The sequence below is a fragment of the Sinocyclocheilus anshuiensis genome, unplaced genomic scaffold (genome assembly GCF_001515605.1).
Source record: "Sinocyclocheilus anshuiensis isolate Anshui unplaced genomic scaffold, SAMN03320099.WGS_v1.1 scaffold635, whole genome shotgun sequence".
Lineage (NCBI taxonomy): Eukaryota > Metazoa > Chordata > Actinopteri > Cypriniformes > Cyprinidae > Sinocyclocheilus > Sinocyclocheilus anshuiensis.
The window spans coordinates 903,744-918,442 of NW_015551039.1; the positions used below are offsets into that span (position 1 = coordinate 903,744).

At 38.2% G+C, this 14,699-nt stretch overlaps 1 protein-coding gene and 1 long non-coding RNA gene across 5 annotated transcripts in view; one reads left to right on the forward strand and one right to left on the reverse strand.

Moving 5' to 3' along the window:
• The first annotated feature begins 109 nt into the window (after positions 1-109).
• On the forward strand, positions 110-12,485 carry LOC107661405 (EGF-containing fibulin-like extracellular matrix protein 2). Its single transcript, XM_016450972.1, has 11 exons — positions 110-346; positions 5,540-5,837; positions 6,021-6,069; positions 7,033-7,245; positions 7,838-7,960; positions 8,971-9,087; positions 10,525-10,644; positions 10,761-10,880; positions 10,975-11,098; positions 11,755-11,950; positions 12,324-12,485. Exons 2-11 carry the CDS (start codon positions 5,742-5,744, stop codon positions 12,483-12,485), a joined length of 1,320 nt encoding a protein of 439 aa, XP_016306458.1. The 5' UTR covers positions 110-346; positions 5,540-5,741.
• LOC107661406 (uncharacterized) overlaps positions 10,896-14,699 on the reverse strand; it is a 15,221-nt gene continuing 11,417 nt past the window's right edge. The window contains exons 3-4 of one of the 4 annotated variants that reach the window (XR_001631107.1): positions 13,522-13,640; positions 12,416-12,485 (exon numbers count right to left, since the gene is read on the reverse strand). This is a non-coding gene — a long non-coding RNA (uncharacterized LOC107661406). Of the gene's footprint in view, positions 10,971-11,841; positions 11,919-12,408; positions 12,486-13,521; positions 13,641-14,699 lie in introns of those variants that run through there. The other 3 variants (XR_001631104.1, XR_001631105.1, XR_001631106.1) reach the window with 3 other exon arrangements.

Consider the following 14,699-nt stretch of genomic DNA (forward strand, 5'->3'; position numbering starts at 1 on the left):
GTCGTTGAGCTGGACACATTTGGAATTTTGGAATTTGGGCCGCAGACCAGGAATTTTCATCCTGGGGGGTCAGACGAGGGGGGTCTGGGGGCGGAGGATGGCCGTGCAGGGGGGCTGTATGGGGGTCGGAATGGGCTGTCCCTCTCTCCTCTCTTCCGTCTTTCCCTCCCTTGCATACATTCACAGTCCAGCTGTCCGTCTCCACACTCACTCTATCAGGCTGAGGAGTGAGGATAGAAGAGAAGACGTGCCACCACTGCACTGAAACAAACTAGAGAGGGATCCACCGGAAGAAAACAAGAAAAACCACTGCATTCAAGAACACAGCAAGAAGAAAGCCCGGCTTGTGAGTATAGCACGTTTGTGAAAGAAAATCTAATATTGCACTGTAATATATTGTCATTGTACTCCAGTAGCTGTTGTTTGCATGGGGTCTTTGGGCCATTGTGGAACTGCTCATCTAAGTAAAGCAGACACATCAGGCTGAATTGAAGTTATGTCACAGACAGTGGGGCAGAAGGAGATAAAGCTATAAAGGGCAGACTAAGGAAAATTTCAACTGGCCGGTTTGCTCGAGGCTGTTTGAAGGGCTGCACACGTCACACTCACTCTCCAGCTCTCTTCCAAACATCCACGACTACAGATACTACACTAGAGAGAGAACAATCAATCACATTATTCAGCAGATTCCACATCTCCTACCATACATACTGGTGAATATCGTATTCTCTTATATCTGCCAACTTTCCATGCTTACACATAAAATGTTGTTGTGTGTTTTTTTTTTTACATTTATTACTCAACCAACCATCATGATGGTTTTACACATCTCTACATGTCTGAAGTGTTGCAAAACTTTCCAATCTCTTTTCCAACCTCTGTTTCACAACCAGACTAATGCCATTGACTGTACGTTGTTATTTGAGCCCTGCGAGCATAAAATGGGTGACTTTGTTTACATAATGTTTCTATTTTTAAAGACAAAAGGCTGATTCATACAAACTCCCATCTGTTTATATGAGCTGATTTGATGCGAAAGGCAACAGAATGGGAGCATTACGCACAGACTCTCAAAGGTTTCTGAGGACACACAAAGGTCAGGGAATTTGTGGTAACTCTTGTGTTTATACCAAAATCATTCTGGCCTCCTTTGGAAGCACAGGTGTTGTTATAAGAATGAAGGCTCAATAAAATGGTTATGTGACATCGGAACAGGAAACACTGCTTTACTGTATTTTTACAGGCCACTATTGTGACATCACGTTTGTTTATGTGTTCTGCTAATTACTTATGTTAGATGTTTTATTTTATATGCTGGATGCTGACTTGAGCATTCATTTAAAAGCAGAGAGTGTAAATCAGACTGGGGCCTTCTGTTGTAGCCACATTAGGTCTCTATTTTTGGTATTTGGAAATATTAATTTGTCTTCTCTGGGCTGCAAAAGTAAGCAACGTGGAAGTAGTGAGCATCATTGATGGCCACAAAAGATACTTTTATATCTAGAACTTTTCTAATATATACAATACTGTTCAAAAGTAACATTCAAAAATTAATATTTCTATTCAGCAGGGATGCATTACATTGATCAAAAGTGTGACAGGAAGGACATTTGTTGCAAAAGGATTCCTATTTCAAATAAATTATGTTCATTTTGAACTTTATATTCATCAAAGAATCTTGAAAAAGTTATCATGCTTTTCACAAACATAAAGTAGCACAGCTGTTTTAAATTTTGATGAAAAATAAGAAATGTTTCTTGAGCAGCAAATCAGCATATTAGAATGATTTCTGAAGGATCATGTGACACCGAAGACTGGAGTAATGATGCTGAAAATTCAGCTTTGCTTCATAAGAACATTTAAATGACATAAAATAGAATAAAACAGAAAGCAGTTATTCTTAATTGTAATAAAAATGGGTTCTTAATTGTTCAAATAAATGCAACCTTGGCACATACAAGTAAGCCTTTCAATCGTCAAACCCCAAATGTTTGAACAGTAGTGTACTTGTTTCTAGTTGTTGTAAAACAATTTTCAGTGTCTGTATATTACTGTAGCAATATACAAACTATTGAGTCACTCGAAAACTTCAGTAACTGCTGTTTAATGATGTAAATGGTGCAGTTAATGTGATAAACTACATTTATAGACACTTGTGTGAACTTGAGGGGAACCGACTTCGTACATCCTCTAGAAAATATCTTGAGACCATTTAGTTAAGAAAACTGCAAAATTAGCTAAGTAACATGGCTGTTACTTTTCTAAGTAACAGCCATGATAGGTGAATAACAAGTATGTAGAAGCATCTAACCCAGATTGTAAGCCTAAAACTGACATTTCTTGAAAACCTATCCCTCAATTCTGATTGGTTGATTGGTATGTTGTTCCAGGATCAACAAGGATGTTGATCCAGGAACATGTTGTACTTGGTGAAATCACATTCACCATTTGTAGATGCCACTGCTATTTTGGTCACACTTTAGTTTGGGGACCAATTTTCACTATTAACTCTGACGGTTGCCCCATTGCTGCTTATTAATAGTTTGTAAGGTAGTTGTTAAGTTTAGGTATGAGGTAGGATTAAGGGGTCTAAAATATGATTATGCAGAATAAGGCATTAATATGTGCAAATAGAGAGAAATGCTCCCTAATCTAAAATGTTAAAGATTTTGTGTTTAATGCTTCCATCCATGCATTTTAAACTGTGGCTTAAGTGTCCAACTCATTTGGGCAAAAACCACAACCACTGCATGCGTCTATGCAGTCTTTGTTAACAGTACAGCCGTGGGGGTCCCGACATAAAAACCCCACGTAGGTTTGCACAGGTGGGAGGAGAGGAGGTCGTATTCATAAAATTAAAAGTGCACTGACCAGCAAGGTTTAAATCTGGAGCCCCTGCCTGAATGCTTTGGCCACCATGTCAGATTTTGAATTTAATGCCCAGCTGAGCACACTGAATTAACCGTAGACACGACACTGGAATAGTGTGAGTGTGTTTATAAGGGTGAACGAATGGGAGGAGGAGAGCGTTTGTCATGACACGTGTGTGGTCTGCCCATGAAGTCCAGTCTTTATTACTTGTGTTATTGGTGGTCATATAATCACTGCAGACTTTACAAAATCTCGGGACTACCAGCCAATCAAATGTTAAGCAAACAAATGTGCCTATTTCCATCTGAAGTGCCCCAATTTTTTTTCATTTTGCTTCATAGGTAGCCATTCAATGACACATCTGCTAAAGAAAATGATTAAATTAATCTAAAAATATTCCAACAGAAAGGGCATTCTGGGTAACCACACTTGACCTTTCCGGTGAACCTCGGGGGGTTTTCCTGTGAATATGATACTGTGGGAAACACAGTGAGTGTCCGGCTGATCGTTATTCAGAGCGCTGCCCACATCCTATCCGCTGGCATTCCAGAAGGTCAAGTGCCACTCAGACATCATGGCAGATGATATTACCCACACCTCCACACTGCCCACACTCTGGCCAAGCGACTGGACCGTGCTCTTGCTGGCCTCAAGTTTGTTTATGATGGTTGATTTCAGCTTTTTCCCAGTCCGGTGCAACACCACAGGGACAGCCTGCTTTGAGATTTTGTGGGTCGCTATTTAAACCATAAGTAGCATGTAGGTCAGTCAGTAGGAGCGGTTAAATCACACAGATGAGAGATTTGCAAGCATGTTTGTTTTGTTGCAGCGTTTTAGTGTGTTTGCGTGTGAAGTCACAAGTGTTTCTTGTACCGTGGCTACAGTAAGAGGCTTGAATCATTTCATGCAATTTGGGAGGAAAAGCACAATAATTCTATCAGGAGGCTGATGCAACTGAGATAGTGTGTGCAGATTTGCACGTCACCAAGTGGTTTGCTGTTTGTCGCACTGAGTCAACATGACAATACTTTTAGACTGGACTCTCTGAACTCTGTGTTTTCAGAAAAGAGCTACTGTTCAATTCAATTCAATTTTATTTGTACAGCGCTTTTCACGATACAAATCATTGCAAAGCAACTTTACAGCAAATTAAGTTTCTACAATATTTAGTGGTAGCTTATCAGTGGTGACTGTCAGTTAATGTACATATGGCAGAAATGTACGGAAAAATCAATTAAAGACGTAATCAAACAGACGATGAACACTATTAACAGCAATTATTATATGGTGCAATCAAACTTATTGCAAAATGTGGTAGTTCTGTATGTTGTTTCAGGGTTGGCATCATCTGAGGTCCTCTGAGGGGTTGGCATCATCTCTTCTCAGGTGTTCTGGATCCAGACTGAAGCTTGTGTAAAGCCTAGTTATGGCAAAAACTGTTGGGCTCTGTGTCATGTTGGAGCAGCTTTTGTGTTTCCATACCACACCTGCAAACACTGTTTGTGTGGACATTCTGTGTAAATGTCAATGTATGTGTGCATTTACAGAAAAGGAGGCCAGGAAAATAGTGCTGCATTTAATAGGTCTGTGTGATACTTTGACAAATTTTTACTCCCCTCAAAGCCAGAAATGTTTTATAAAAATTAAAGTTAATATTTAATAATTATAGTTAATACAGTTAATAGTTGTTCTCCGGGTGTTTGAATGAGGAAAGCACTTATTCAAACTAACAAAAAAGTACTATACATCAGAGAGAGAATTTAGATAATTTCACTTGGTTTAAATTAACAGTCATTAATGTACTATGAACAAAAAAATGAATGAACAATTAGCAATAATAAATCTATATTTATAAATTAACATTAACCCTTGATAAATAAATTCTGTAAAAGACGGGTCATTGTTTGTTCATTAAATAAACGTCAATAAATTGAACCTTACTGTGAAGTGTTATGCTACCATTTATTTTACTTTCAGTAAATATACCATTGCTACTGGTACTCTGAAGTACCTTAGTGTACTGTGTAAATATCATTTTACATTTCATTTACATTTATGCATTTAGCAAATCCTCTTATCCAAAGGGCGATTTGTCAAAAAGCCAACAATATTCGTAATATACAGTGCCAAGTTTATTAGACAACTAAATTATGATATCATGGTACATAAATCAAAGTTCCAAGAAATTACCATCAGATACAGTCACTGTACCACAGTAGGCTACTACAATAGTACTTTTGCACACAGGTAAAGAGCCTATTTAGAATAAACTCATATTCTTTCTATCTCACAATGCATAAAAGTATCATAAAAGAATGAATGATTACAACAATTCAAAAATCGTGTCTTTTTTTCATTACCATTCAAGTCTAACTGGTATTTTAGGTGAGTTTACGTGTAAATCTTTTAGATTTTGTTGCAATTTTAATACAACCACTAGGGGGAGTCTGGTAATCAAGCAATTTCAGTGGTTGTGTGCATTGCTATTAAATGAGAGGTCCTGACATTACATTAGACTGATATGCTTAATAAAGCTCAAATAAACCACAGACATCTGTTTTGACTAGTAGTTATGACCAATACAGTGGGATCACTTATATGGGTTCAAGCAGTGATGCGTAAATCTTGATTCTGAAGTATTCTCAAGCTGTTTGTTTCTCATCCACAGATTCCTCAGTGTAACTTCATCGCAGCATCATCTAATCCACACCAGAGACTCTACCAGCGTGTGTGTGTGTGTGTGTGTGTGTGTGTGTGTGTGTGTGAGAGAGAGAGAGTGCATGTCTGTCTGATCCCTCCTCTTTAGTCAACACTCTTGGAGGTGTTTTTGTGCCTGTGCTCATCAGAGCGTGTTGAAGGTGTGTGTGAGGATGCAGCCTGGGAGTGTTTTGGTCTTTTGTATGTGCATCTCTGTGTTTCTCCACCACGCTATTTCACAGCAACCCACAGAAACTGACACCTACACGGTAAGGAGGAACGAAACCTTCCCCTGTCTCTCTCCCTCCCTTTTCTCTGAATACATCTTCATAATGTATGTTACATCCTTATATCTTATATTCACACATACTATGTGTAACTATGCAATATACATAGTTTAATTTACATGTAAAGTGTGTTACTATGCACTAATTAATGTGTTTTTTCTATAGGAATGTACAGATGGATATCACTGGGATCCACAGACTCAACACTGCAAAGGTAAAACATGTCCCCTCAAAACACTTAAAACATCTAATTCAAAGGGTCCCAATGCAAAACATTCCTATTTCAAATAAATGCTGTTCTTTTGAACTTTGTTCATCAAAAAATCATAAGGAAAAAAACGTATCACAGCTTCCACAAAAATATTAAGCAGCACAACTGTTTTCAACATTAATAGTAATAAGAAATGTTTCTTGAGCACCAAATCAGAATATAAGAAAGATTTCTTAAGGATCATGTGGCACTGAAGACTGAAATTTCAGCTTTGCCATCACAGGAATAAATTTGGTATTAAAATATATTAAAATATTTTTTTAAAATTGTAATATTTCAAATATTACTGTATTTTTAATTAAATAAATGCAGCCTTTGTGAGCATAAGAGACTAGTATATTAGAACAATGGTAATGTACATTACTATACATTAGGGGAAGTCGTGGCCTAATGGTTAGAGAGTCGGAGTCGTAACCCAAAGGTTGCGGGTTCGAGTCTCGTACCAGCAGGGATTGTAGGTGGGGGGAGTGAATGTACACCTTCACTCCCCAATGCTCTCTTCCACCTTCAATACCACGACTGAGGTGCCCTTGAGCAAGGCACCAAACCCCCAACTGCTCCCCGGGCGCCGCAGCATAAATGGCTGCCCACTGCTCCGGGTGTGTGTTCACGGTGTGTGTGTGTTCACTGCTGTGTGTGTGCACTTTGGATGGGATAAATGCAGAGCACTAATTCCTAGCATGGGTAACCATACTTGGCCACATGTCACGTAACTTCACTATATATTTTAATTTATATAATTTGGCATACTGAAAGCTTATAAATTTAGTGATAAATAACTGTTGCTATGTTAGTTTATAATATATGTATGTCTTTATAAGTGTTATGTAACTCTTAACTGTTATCATATAGTGTGCTTTTTACTCACAAACGCCTGTGTATTCTGCTTCGAATGTGTGTCTGCAGATATAAATGAATGTGAGACAATCCCAGAGGCCTGTAAGGGAGAGATGAAGTGCTTCAACCACTATGGCGGGTACCTGTGCCTTCCTCGCTCTGCCTCGGTCATCCCTGCCCCTGAACCACCCAACCAGATCCCCCCCAGCCTGGAGAACACGGCCAGCGAGCCATTCAACCCGTGCCCTCCAGGTTTTGAGCCCCAGGGAGACAGCTGCGTGGGTGAGTGTGTGAAAACAAGCGTGTGTTTTCAGAACAGGTGTCAGACGACCTGCGAGTTTGTGGGAATCAGCTTTGTAAACAGTAGCATGCCATTACACAAATTCACCGAGGCATGTCATGTGTGTTCGGATCAAACTGAAAATGCAAATCGGTTGTATTAGTGAATAAGATGGTGAAAGGGGGGATTATTGCATGCAGTGTTTTAGTTTTGACTGTTAGCGCTTGAATGACTCAGACAGAAACAGGTGGTCAGGGGAAATAGTCAGCTAGTTTTTGCAATGAGGCAACTGTGGGATTTGTGCTGAAGTATTGGCAGGGGGCTGGTAAGCAGGGGGTCGAAGAATTTACTAAGACTGAGGCATCCCAGCTGTCGTCTACCATAAATAGGAAGTGAATAGAGATAGCGTTACTCAAGACCGCTATGTAGACACAGCGTTCACTTCTCATGAGCTGTGAACCAATAAATGCTGCAATAACTTCATTCCACAGTTATGGCAGCTCCAGTGCTAAAACTGAGAAGACAAAGAAAGATAAAAATCGAACCAGTGATGTGTCCACAATAAATTTCCATGATTCTGTCTCACAAAAACAGATGTGGATGAGTGTGAACAGGACAGTCACGACTGCCAGCCCAGTCAGCAGTGTTTCAATACAGAAGGCTCCTTCTCCTGCCAGTGTCCAGATGGGTATCGCAAAGTGGGGACAGAATGCATCGGTGAGAAATGAAAAAGCCAGTCTAATGTTGTAGTAATACCACAACATTGTTCATCTCTCCAAAAAAAAAAATCAATCACAAAGATTTTTATTTATACTCATTTATTTATACTCAAGTCGTTCCAAGACTTCCTTGTGAAAAAAGAAGTGTGCTTAAAGGGGTAGTCCACCCAAAAATGAAAATTCTGTCATCATTTACTCACGCTCAAGTTTCTTTCTTCTGTTGAGCACAAAAGATGATATTTTGAAAAATGTAACCAAACAGTCAATGGTTCCCATTGACTTCCACAGTATTTTTTTCCCCCATACTATGGAAGTCAATGAGGTCCATCAACTGTATGGTTATCCATATTCTTAAAATATCTTTTATGCAAGTCATCTAAAGCCATACGATTGATTTAAGTGAGGAACAGACCAAAATATAAAACCATGTAAACCTCCTCTGCATTGAAGCTGGTTCATTTACATGCAAATATGGTGAAATCAAGATGCATCTCAACTGGTACGATGTCATGAAGGTGTAAATGTTGGTAGACTTTCATTTTGGGTGAACTAATCTTTTAAAGTTTGGATTGGGTGCAATTTCAATATTAATTGATGTTTGCAGGCAAAAAGAGTCAATAAAGTTCGCTCCAGTACCTGCAGAGATATTACTAGCTTGACAAGAGCTAATATTATCTTTAAATATTATCTTTTATGTCATATTATATTATCTTAATTATATCAATTTATTATTGGGATATTATCTTAATATTTATAATATAAATATCTATAAATAATATCAGTAAACGCTTTTGAAATGTAGGAATTTTGTATACACACCTATTGATATAATTACTGATTTACTAAGTTGTTCCCAGGGTTAAGTCCCAGAGAGGATTCCAGTTTATGAGTATAGTGTGCCTTAAATTACATAAAATGGCAAGATCATATATCATTGTCTGTTCAGTCATACCAATAAAGAATAAAAATAATTTATATGTGATCTAATTTTGTTTTAATACTTTTCAGACATTGACGAGTGCCGGTACCGCTACTGTCAACATCGCTGTGTTAATGTCCCTGGCTCATTCTCCTGCCAGTGTGAGCCTGGCTTCCAGCTGGCTGGCAACAATCGCTCCTGTATTGGTAAGCCAACCCACATGCTCACTTCCACGCCCCGTTTTGCCATACCCTGAGTCATAGGCCAACCCCCCCCCCCCAACTCCATCCTACACCTCATTTTCTTTGGGTAAAAGACAAAATATACACCAGTAAAAGAGCACTTTGTGCATGGTGGAAAATGAGAAAGCGAGACATTAAAGTCAGTGTGACTTGCTGTTTGCAGCACATTTAACTTGCATAATTGGATGCATTTCCAAGTGCAACAGGATAATCAACATGAAAAAGTAGGATGGGACTTGATTTTATGCATCAGTAATTGATTGGATCATGAAAAGTGAATGCTATGCACCAGAATGGAGTCAAGATGAATTCAAGATTTCTACAATATTGTCAGAATAGCCATTCTGCTTTTTAACATATTGATTACACGTTTTGTAATACTGATTCAAGGAATAGGTCACCCTGAAAAGAAAATCTGCTGAAAATGTACCTTCAGGCCATCCAAGATATAGATGAGTTTGTTTCTTCATCACAACAGATTTGGAGAAATTTAGCATTACATCAATTTCTCATCAATTTCTCCTCTGCAGTGAATGTGTGCCATCAGAATGAGAGTCCAAACAGCTGATTAAAACGTCACAATAATCCACACAACTCCAGTCCATCAATTAATATCTTGTGAAGTGAAAAGCTAGGCTATGAATTTATAAGAAATAAATCCATCAAGACTTTTAACTTCAAAATTGCTTCTGACTAAAATACAAGTCCTCTTTCTATAATATTGCTTTCTCCAGTGAAAAAGTAATCTTGTCTAAATCATCAGAGTAATATATACAGAACAAGGACGTTTATAAGCAAAAACAGTCCGAAGCCAAAAGTGGTGGTTTAAAGTTAAAATGTCTTCATGATGATTTGTTTCTTACAATCGCATAGTTTCATGGGATGTCAACAGGATGAACTGGAGTCATGTGAATTATTTGTGGATTATTGTGGTGTTTTTATCAGCTGTTTGACCTCTCATTCTGATGGCACCCATTCAGGATCCATTGGTGAGCAAGTGATGTAATGTTAAATTTTCATTTTTGTGTAAACTATTCCTTCCAGTTTTTTTATTTCAGTTTATTAGGATGATATTTTTATGTAGAATATCATGCACTGATTAATTGTACACAATAATACCAGGAATGTGCATTAAGACAATTTTGACTCATTGGGTGCTCTAAAATTAAGCAAAACACTTCCTTCCTTTAGGGTATCCCTAAAACAAATGAGGAGTTCTTGATTTTGCTTAAGTGGCCACTTAAATTGATCAGATATTTATTTATGCAAACAAAAATAACCAGTCCAGCTCAGAAAGTATTTATTTTACATAATCTTTTGTAATCCTTCACTGTTTGCCTTACGTTACGTTTAGTGTTTTCATATACAATCCTGTCTGCTTTGTCATTCTGTTGCGTTCAGATGTTGATGAGTGTAGCATGGGGGCCCCCTGCAGTCAGAGGTGTTATAACACGTACGGGACGTTCCTGTGTCGATGTGAGCAGGGTTATGAGCTGGGGCCAGATGGCTTTGCCTGCAATGGTAAGCTGGGAGTAAACACAAACAAATGTGAAAAACTAAAATAAATACACATATTAGAGAAAAATGTTTATGCATCTTACAACAGGAGCAAATGATCATATTCATTCTCTGTTTAGACATAGACGAGTGCAGCTACTCCAGTTACCTGTGCCAGTATCAGTGTGTTAATGAGCACGGCAAATTCTCCTGTGTCTGTCCTGAAGGATATCAGCTCCTGGGCACGCGCCTCTGCCAAGGTTCACCTCAATTTAACGCTCTCTCACTGCACACTCTGCTTCCCAATTCACTCATAGGACAAAGAGACATTCTTTTTTTCTCTTTTGAATCTAGACATAAATGAATGTGAGACAGGAGCTCATCAGTGCTCTGATGGACAGACTTGTGTGAACATTCATGGAGGTCACAAGTGTGTTGACAACAAAAGCTGTCAGGAACCCTACGTACAAGTGTCAGAGTAAGTAAACAATTTGGAAATACCACAAGCACTTGCAGGCTATTCAGTTCACACACAGTTATGCGTCAGCATTTATGAAATATATTCTTCTACATAATTGTCTATTGTTCATCAGTAGTGTCTATTTGAGACATACCTGACATGTTTTTTTTTTTTTTTATGGACCCGTTTATTTTTCCATATCTGAGGCCAGTTCTTCAGTCTGTGCTTCTAAGCATGTCTCAACATAATCTGCATTTCCACAAGCTTGAAATGAATAACAGGTGGTCAGGCATTTCTGAAGAAATATCTGGCTAGATGGATGGCATCCAAAATTTTAAGCCAATTTGCTGGACATATGGTACACATACTTGTATAATTTGGTACAGTTGTGGCTAACATAGTTATTAGTCATGCAAAAACCTAACCTTGTGGGTACTATTTAGTTTATATATCTCCTTTCAGTTCAGCTTAATTCAAACAAGTTTAATTCAATTCAATGTAAGTCATGTAAAATGTTACTGGTTGAGTTCACTCTAAAACAGGCCAGTTCTGCAAAAGCGTATTGATTCTTTTCAGTGCAGGTCAGTTCAAATCTATTCAACTCGCTTACATTTTGTCCTTAACAACTTAGTTGAAATCTTTCTTAACTGATACAATTTGCTCTCTTCATTCAGCCGCTGTACATGTCCTATCACAAAGCCTGGCTGTCGAGACATGCCCTACTCCATTGTGCATCGCTACATGAGCATCACGTCCGAGCGCTCTGTCCCCTCAGATATCTTTCAGATCCAGGCCACCAGTGTCTTACCTGGAGCCTACAACACCTTCCGTATCCGCTCTGGAGATGACAATGGAGACTTTTACATCAGGGTAATTTAAAAATTATTTAACTTTATTTAGTGTATAATCTTCTTATACTGAAAACAGATATACAGCATTTTTTTATTATTATTTTGTCGCTTTCCAGAACACTGATCTGAACACCCTCAAAACAAGCTAAATTTATATCTTAAATAAGGTTTCATTTGTTTCTTACCCCATTGGGAAAATATATTCTTCAATATATACACTACAGTTCAAAAGTGGAGAGTCAGTAAGCCTTGGTGAGCATGAGACTTCAGTTTTAAAAATGTTACAGACCCTAATCAGGAAGACACCTTTGATTCCTGCCAGTAGACTAATACATTTCTTATAGAGCCAAAATTTGAAATGATCCTTGTGCCTGTCATATCTGTTTCCTCAGCAAATCAACAACATCAGCGCCATGCTTGTTCTCGCCCGTGCCGTGAATGGTCCCAGAGAGTATGTGCTGGATCTGGAGATGGTTTCTATGAACCCGCTCGTGAGCTACCACACCAGTTCTGTCCTGCGCTTGACCATCTACGTTGGGCCTCATGCCTTTTAACTGAGAGAGATGTAGAGATGCACAGAGAGGGAAAAAGGGGGTGGAAGAGCACTGATTGATTCATCCAACAAGGAGGGCTTATGAGCTGGATATGTCTGCCAACTGACAGACATCATTACCAAGATTGTAGAGAAGTCATTTTCATGAGAGATGTACCAACTTATAAAACCTCTACATTAATAATAAAAAGGCTATTAGAGACAGGCACTATATTTTAAGGACAAAATGTCAGCAAGATAACCCACTATATTGTGTCATACGGAAAATGGCAAAGTTACTACCTGCACTATGCAGAAAAAAAAGGTACAAAAGCTGTCACTAGGGTGGTACCTTTTGAAAAGGTACACTTTTGTACCTTTTAGGTACTAATATGTACACATTAGGTGCTTATATGCATCTTTAAGGTACCAATAAGGACTCTTTAGGTACAAAGGTGTGCCTTTTGAAAAGGTACCGCCCCAGTGACAGCTTTTGTACCTTTTATTCTGAGAGTGTGATTCCAAACCTGCTGTACAACCAATGTAAACTGTCTTTTGTCATTTCTAAAAATAGCCTCTTTCTCAGGATGAGGGCTGCAGCTCTGCAGACTCTTTCCATTGGTTTGATCTTCCAGTTCAGATGTCAGCAATTATAATTAATCCCTCCTATTCAAATAAATGTAGCAATAACAATATCAAGGCTGTAAAAAGTATCTCTGTATGTTCTTAGTGTCAAAAAGCCTCTTTTAATTTTCCACTATGTATAATCCATCTCTGCATTCAGTATTGTTTCTATTCATTGTTGTTATTCGGTAACCACTCAGTCATTCCAAACCTCTACCCCACCACCACCACCATCAATAATGCTCATGTTACTTTGCGTAGTTTTTTTTATACCATACTGCCGTTGTTGTATTTCGATCATGGATTTATAATAAATTTGATAAGACTATAAAATTCTGGCTCCAGATCCACATATGTTTGCCTTCCCACTGGGATGTTTACTTGGCATTTCTCTGCTATGCATCGTCTTCTGCCAAATGGAAAGTCTCACTCACGTGCCGTGCTTAATCCTTCCACCCACCCTTCCGATCTTTGACTCATCTAACCACGGGATAGACTGGAACCCTACTGAGCAGCTGTCCACCTCTCTGCAGCCTCATTAGCACAAGCCTGACTAGAAAAAGAACGGATTTAGAGAGGTGAAAACTATATATTCAGTATAATCAACAGCATCATGTCTGAGCTATATATGGAAAATGTTTAAGGTGCAAGACAGTGACATTTCATTTAGTAAAGTAGGACAGACAAAACTCAGTCTTTTCTGATCAATACTATTTTAGTTACACTGAGTCCCAGATGCAGGTTAATAGAGCTTTCTGGACCTAAACCGGGTCCAATACTGGAAGCAAGAGAGCTCTTTCTCAATTCTCAGAATGACAAAGAGAACATCTCTGAATGGAATCGCTGTGGCCTGAATCATAATGGAGTTATTGTACTTGAGGCTAATGGGGTAATGATGTCACAAGACTTCCAGTACTTGATTGTGTGTAGGAGGTGTTTTTGTTCATATTTCGTTTTGCAAAAATTAAAAAAGTTAAAATGCATATTTTTTGGATTAATGTTAAATAATATAATTAAAAATGGTCTTTTAACTGAAATAGCCATTTAGTAGACGCATAATTATTATAATAATTATAATATAATGTAACATCTGAATTAAAATGGTCTTTTTTAATAAAAGGGCATAAATTAATAAATATATTAAATTTAGTCTACCTTTGAAAGTAGTGCAATTTCAGCCAGATGTATATTATATCATCTATATTAAACAGTATATATTATACTATGTTAATAATACACAGCAAATTTGTCTTCTTTGGACCAAAATTATGCTTTTACTTTTTAGTTAAATTAAAGTAAAATGTAGTTAATTTTTTTAGTTCTGATATGCAGATTAATGCTGCATGGACTGACCTGGACAGCAAAATGAATAAAACCAAGATGATTCCATGATCAGATAAGATATCCAAGATACAGTCTGACTATTTGCAGCCATACACTCATACATGAATGAGTTCTAGAACCTTCCACTGACAGCACCACTGCTTCGGTTTGGTCTTTTTCAGCTCTTCAGGAGTGACCACTTACACAGATCAATCGGTGTCGAAAAAAGCAACGGAAAAATGTACGTTTCATCATCCCCAGCGCTGCTCGCCCATCCCACTTCTCTCTC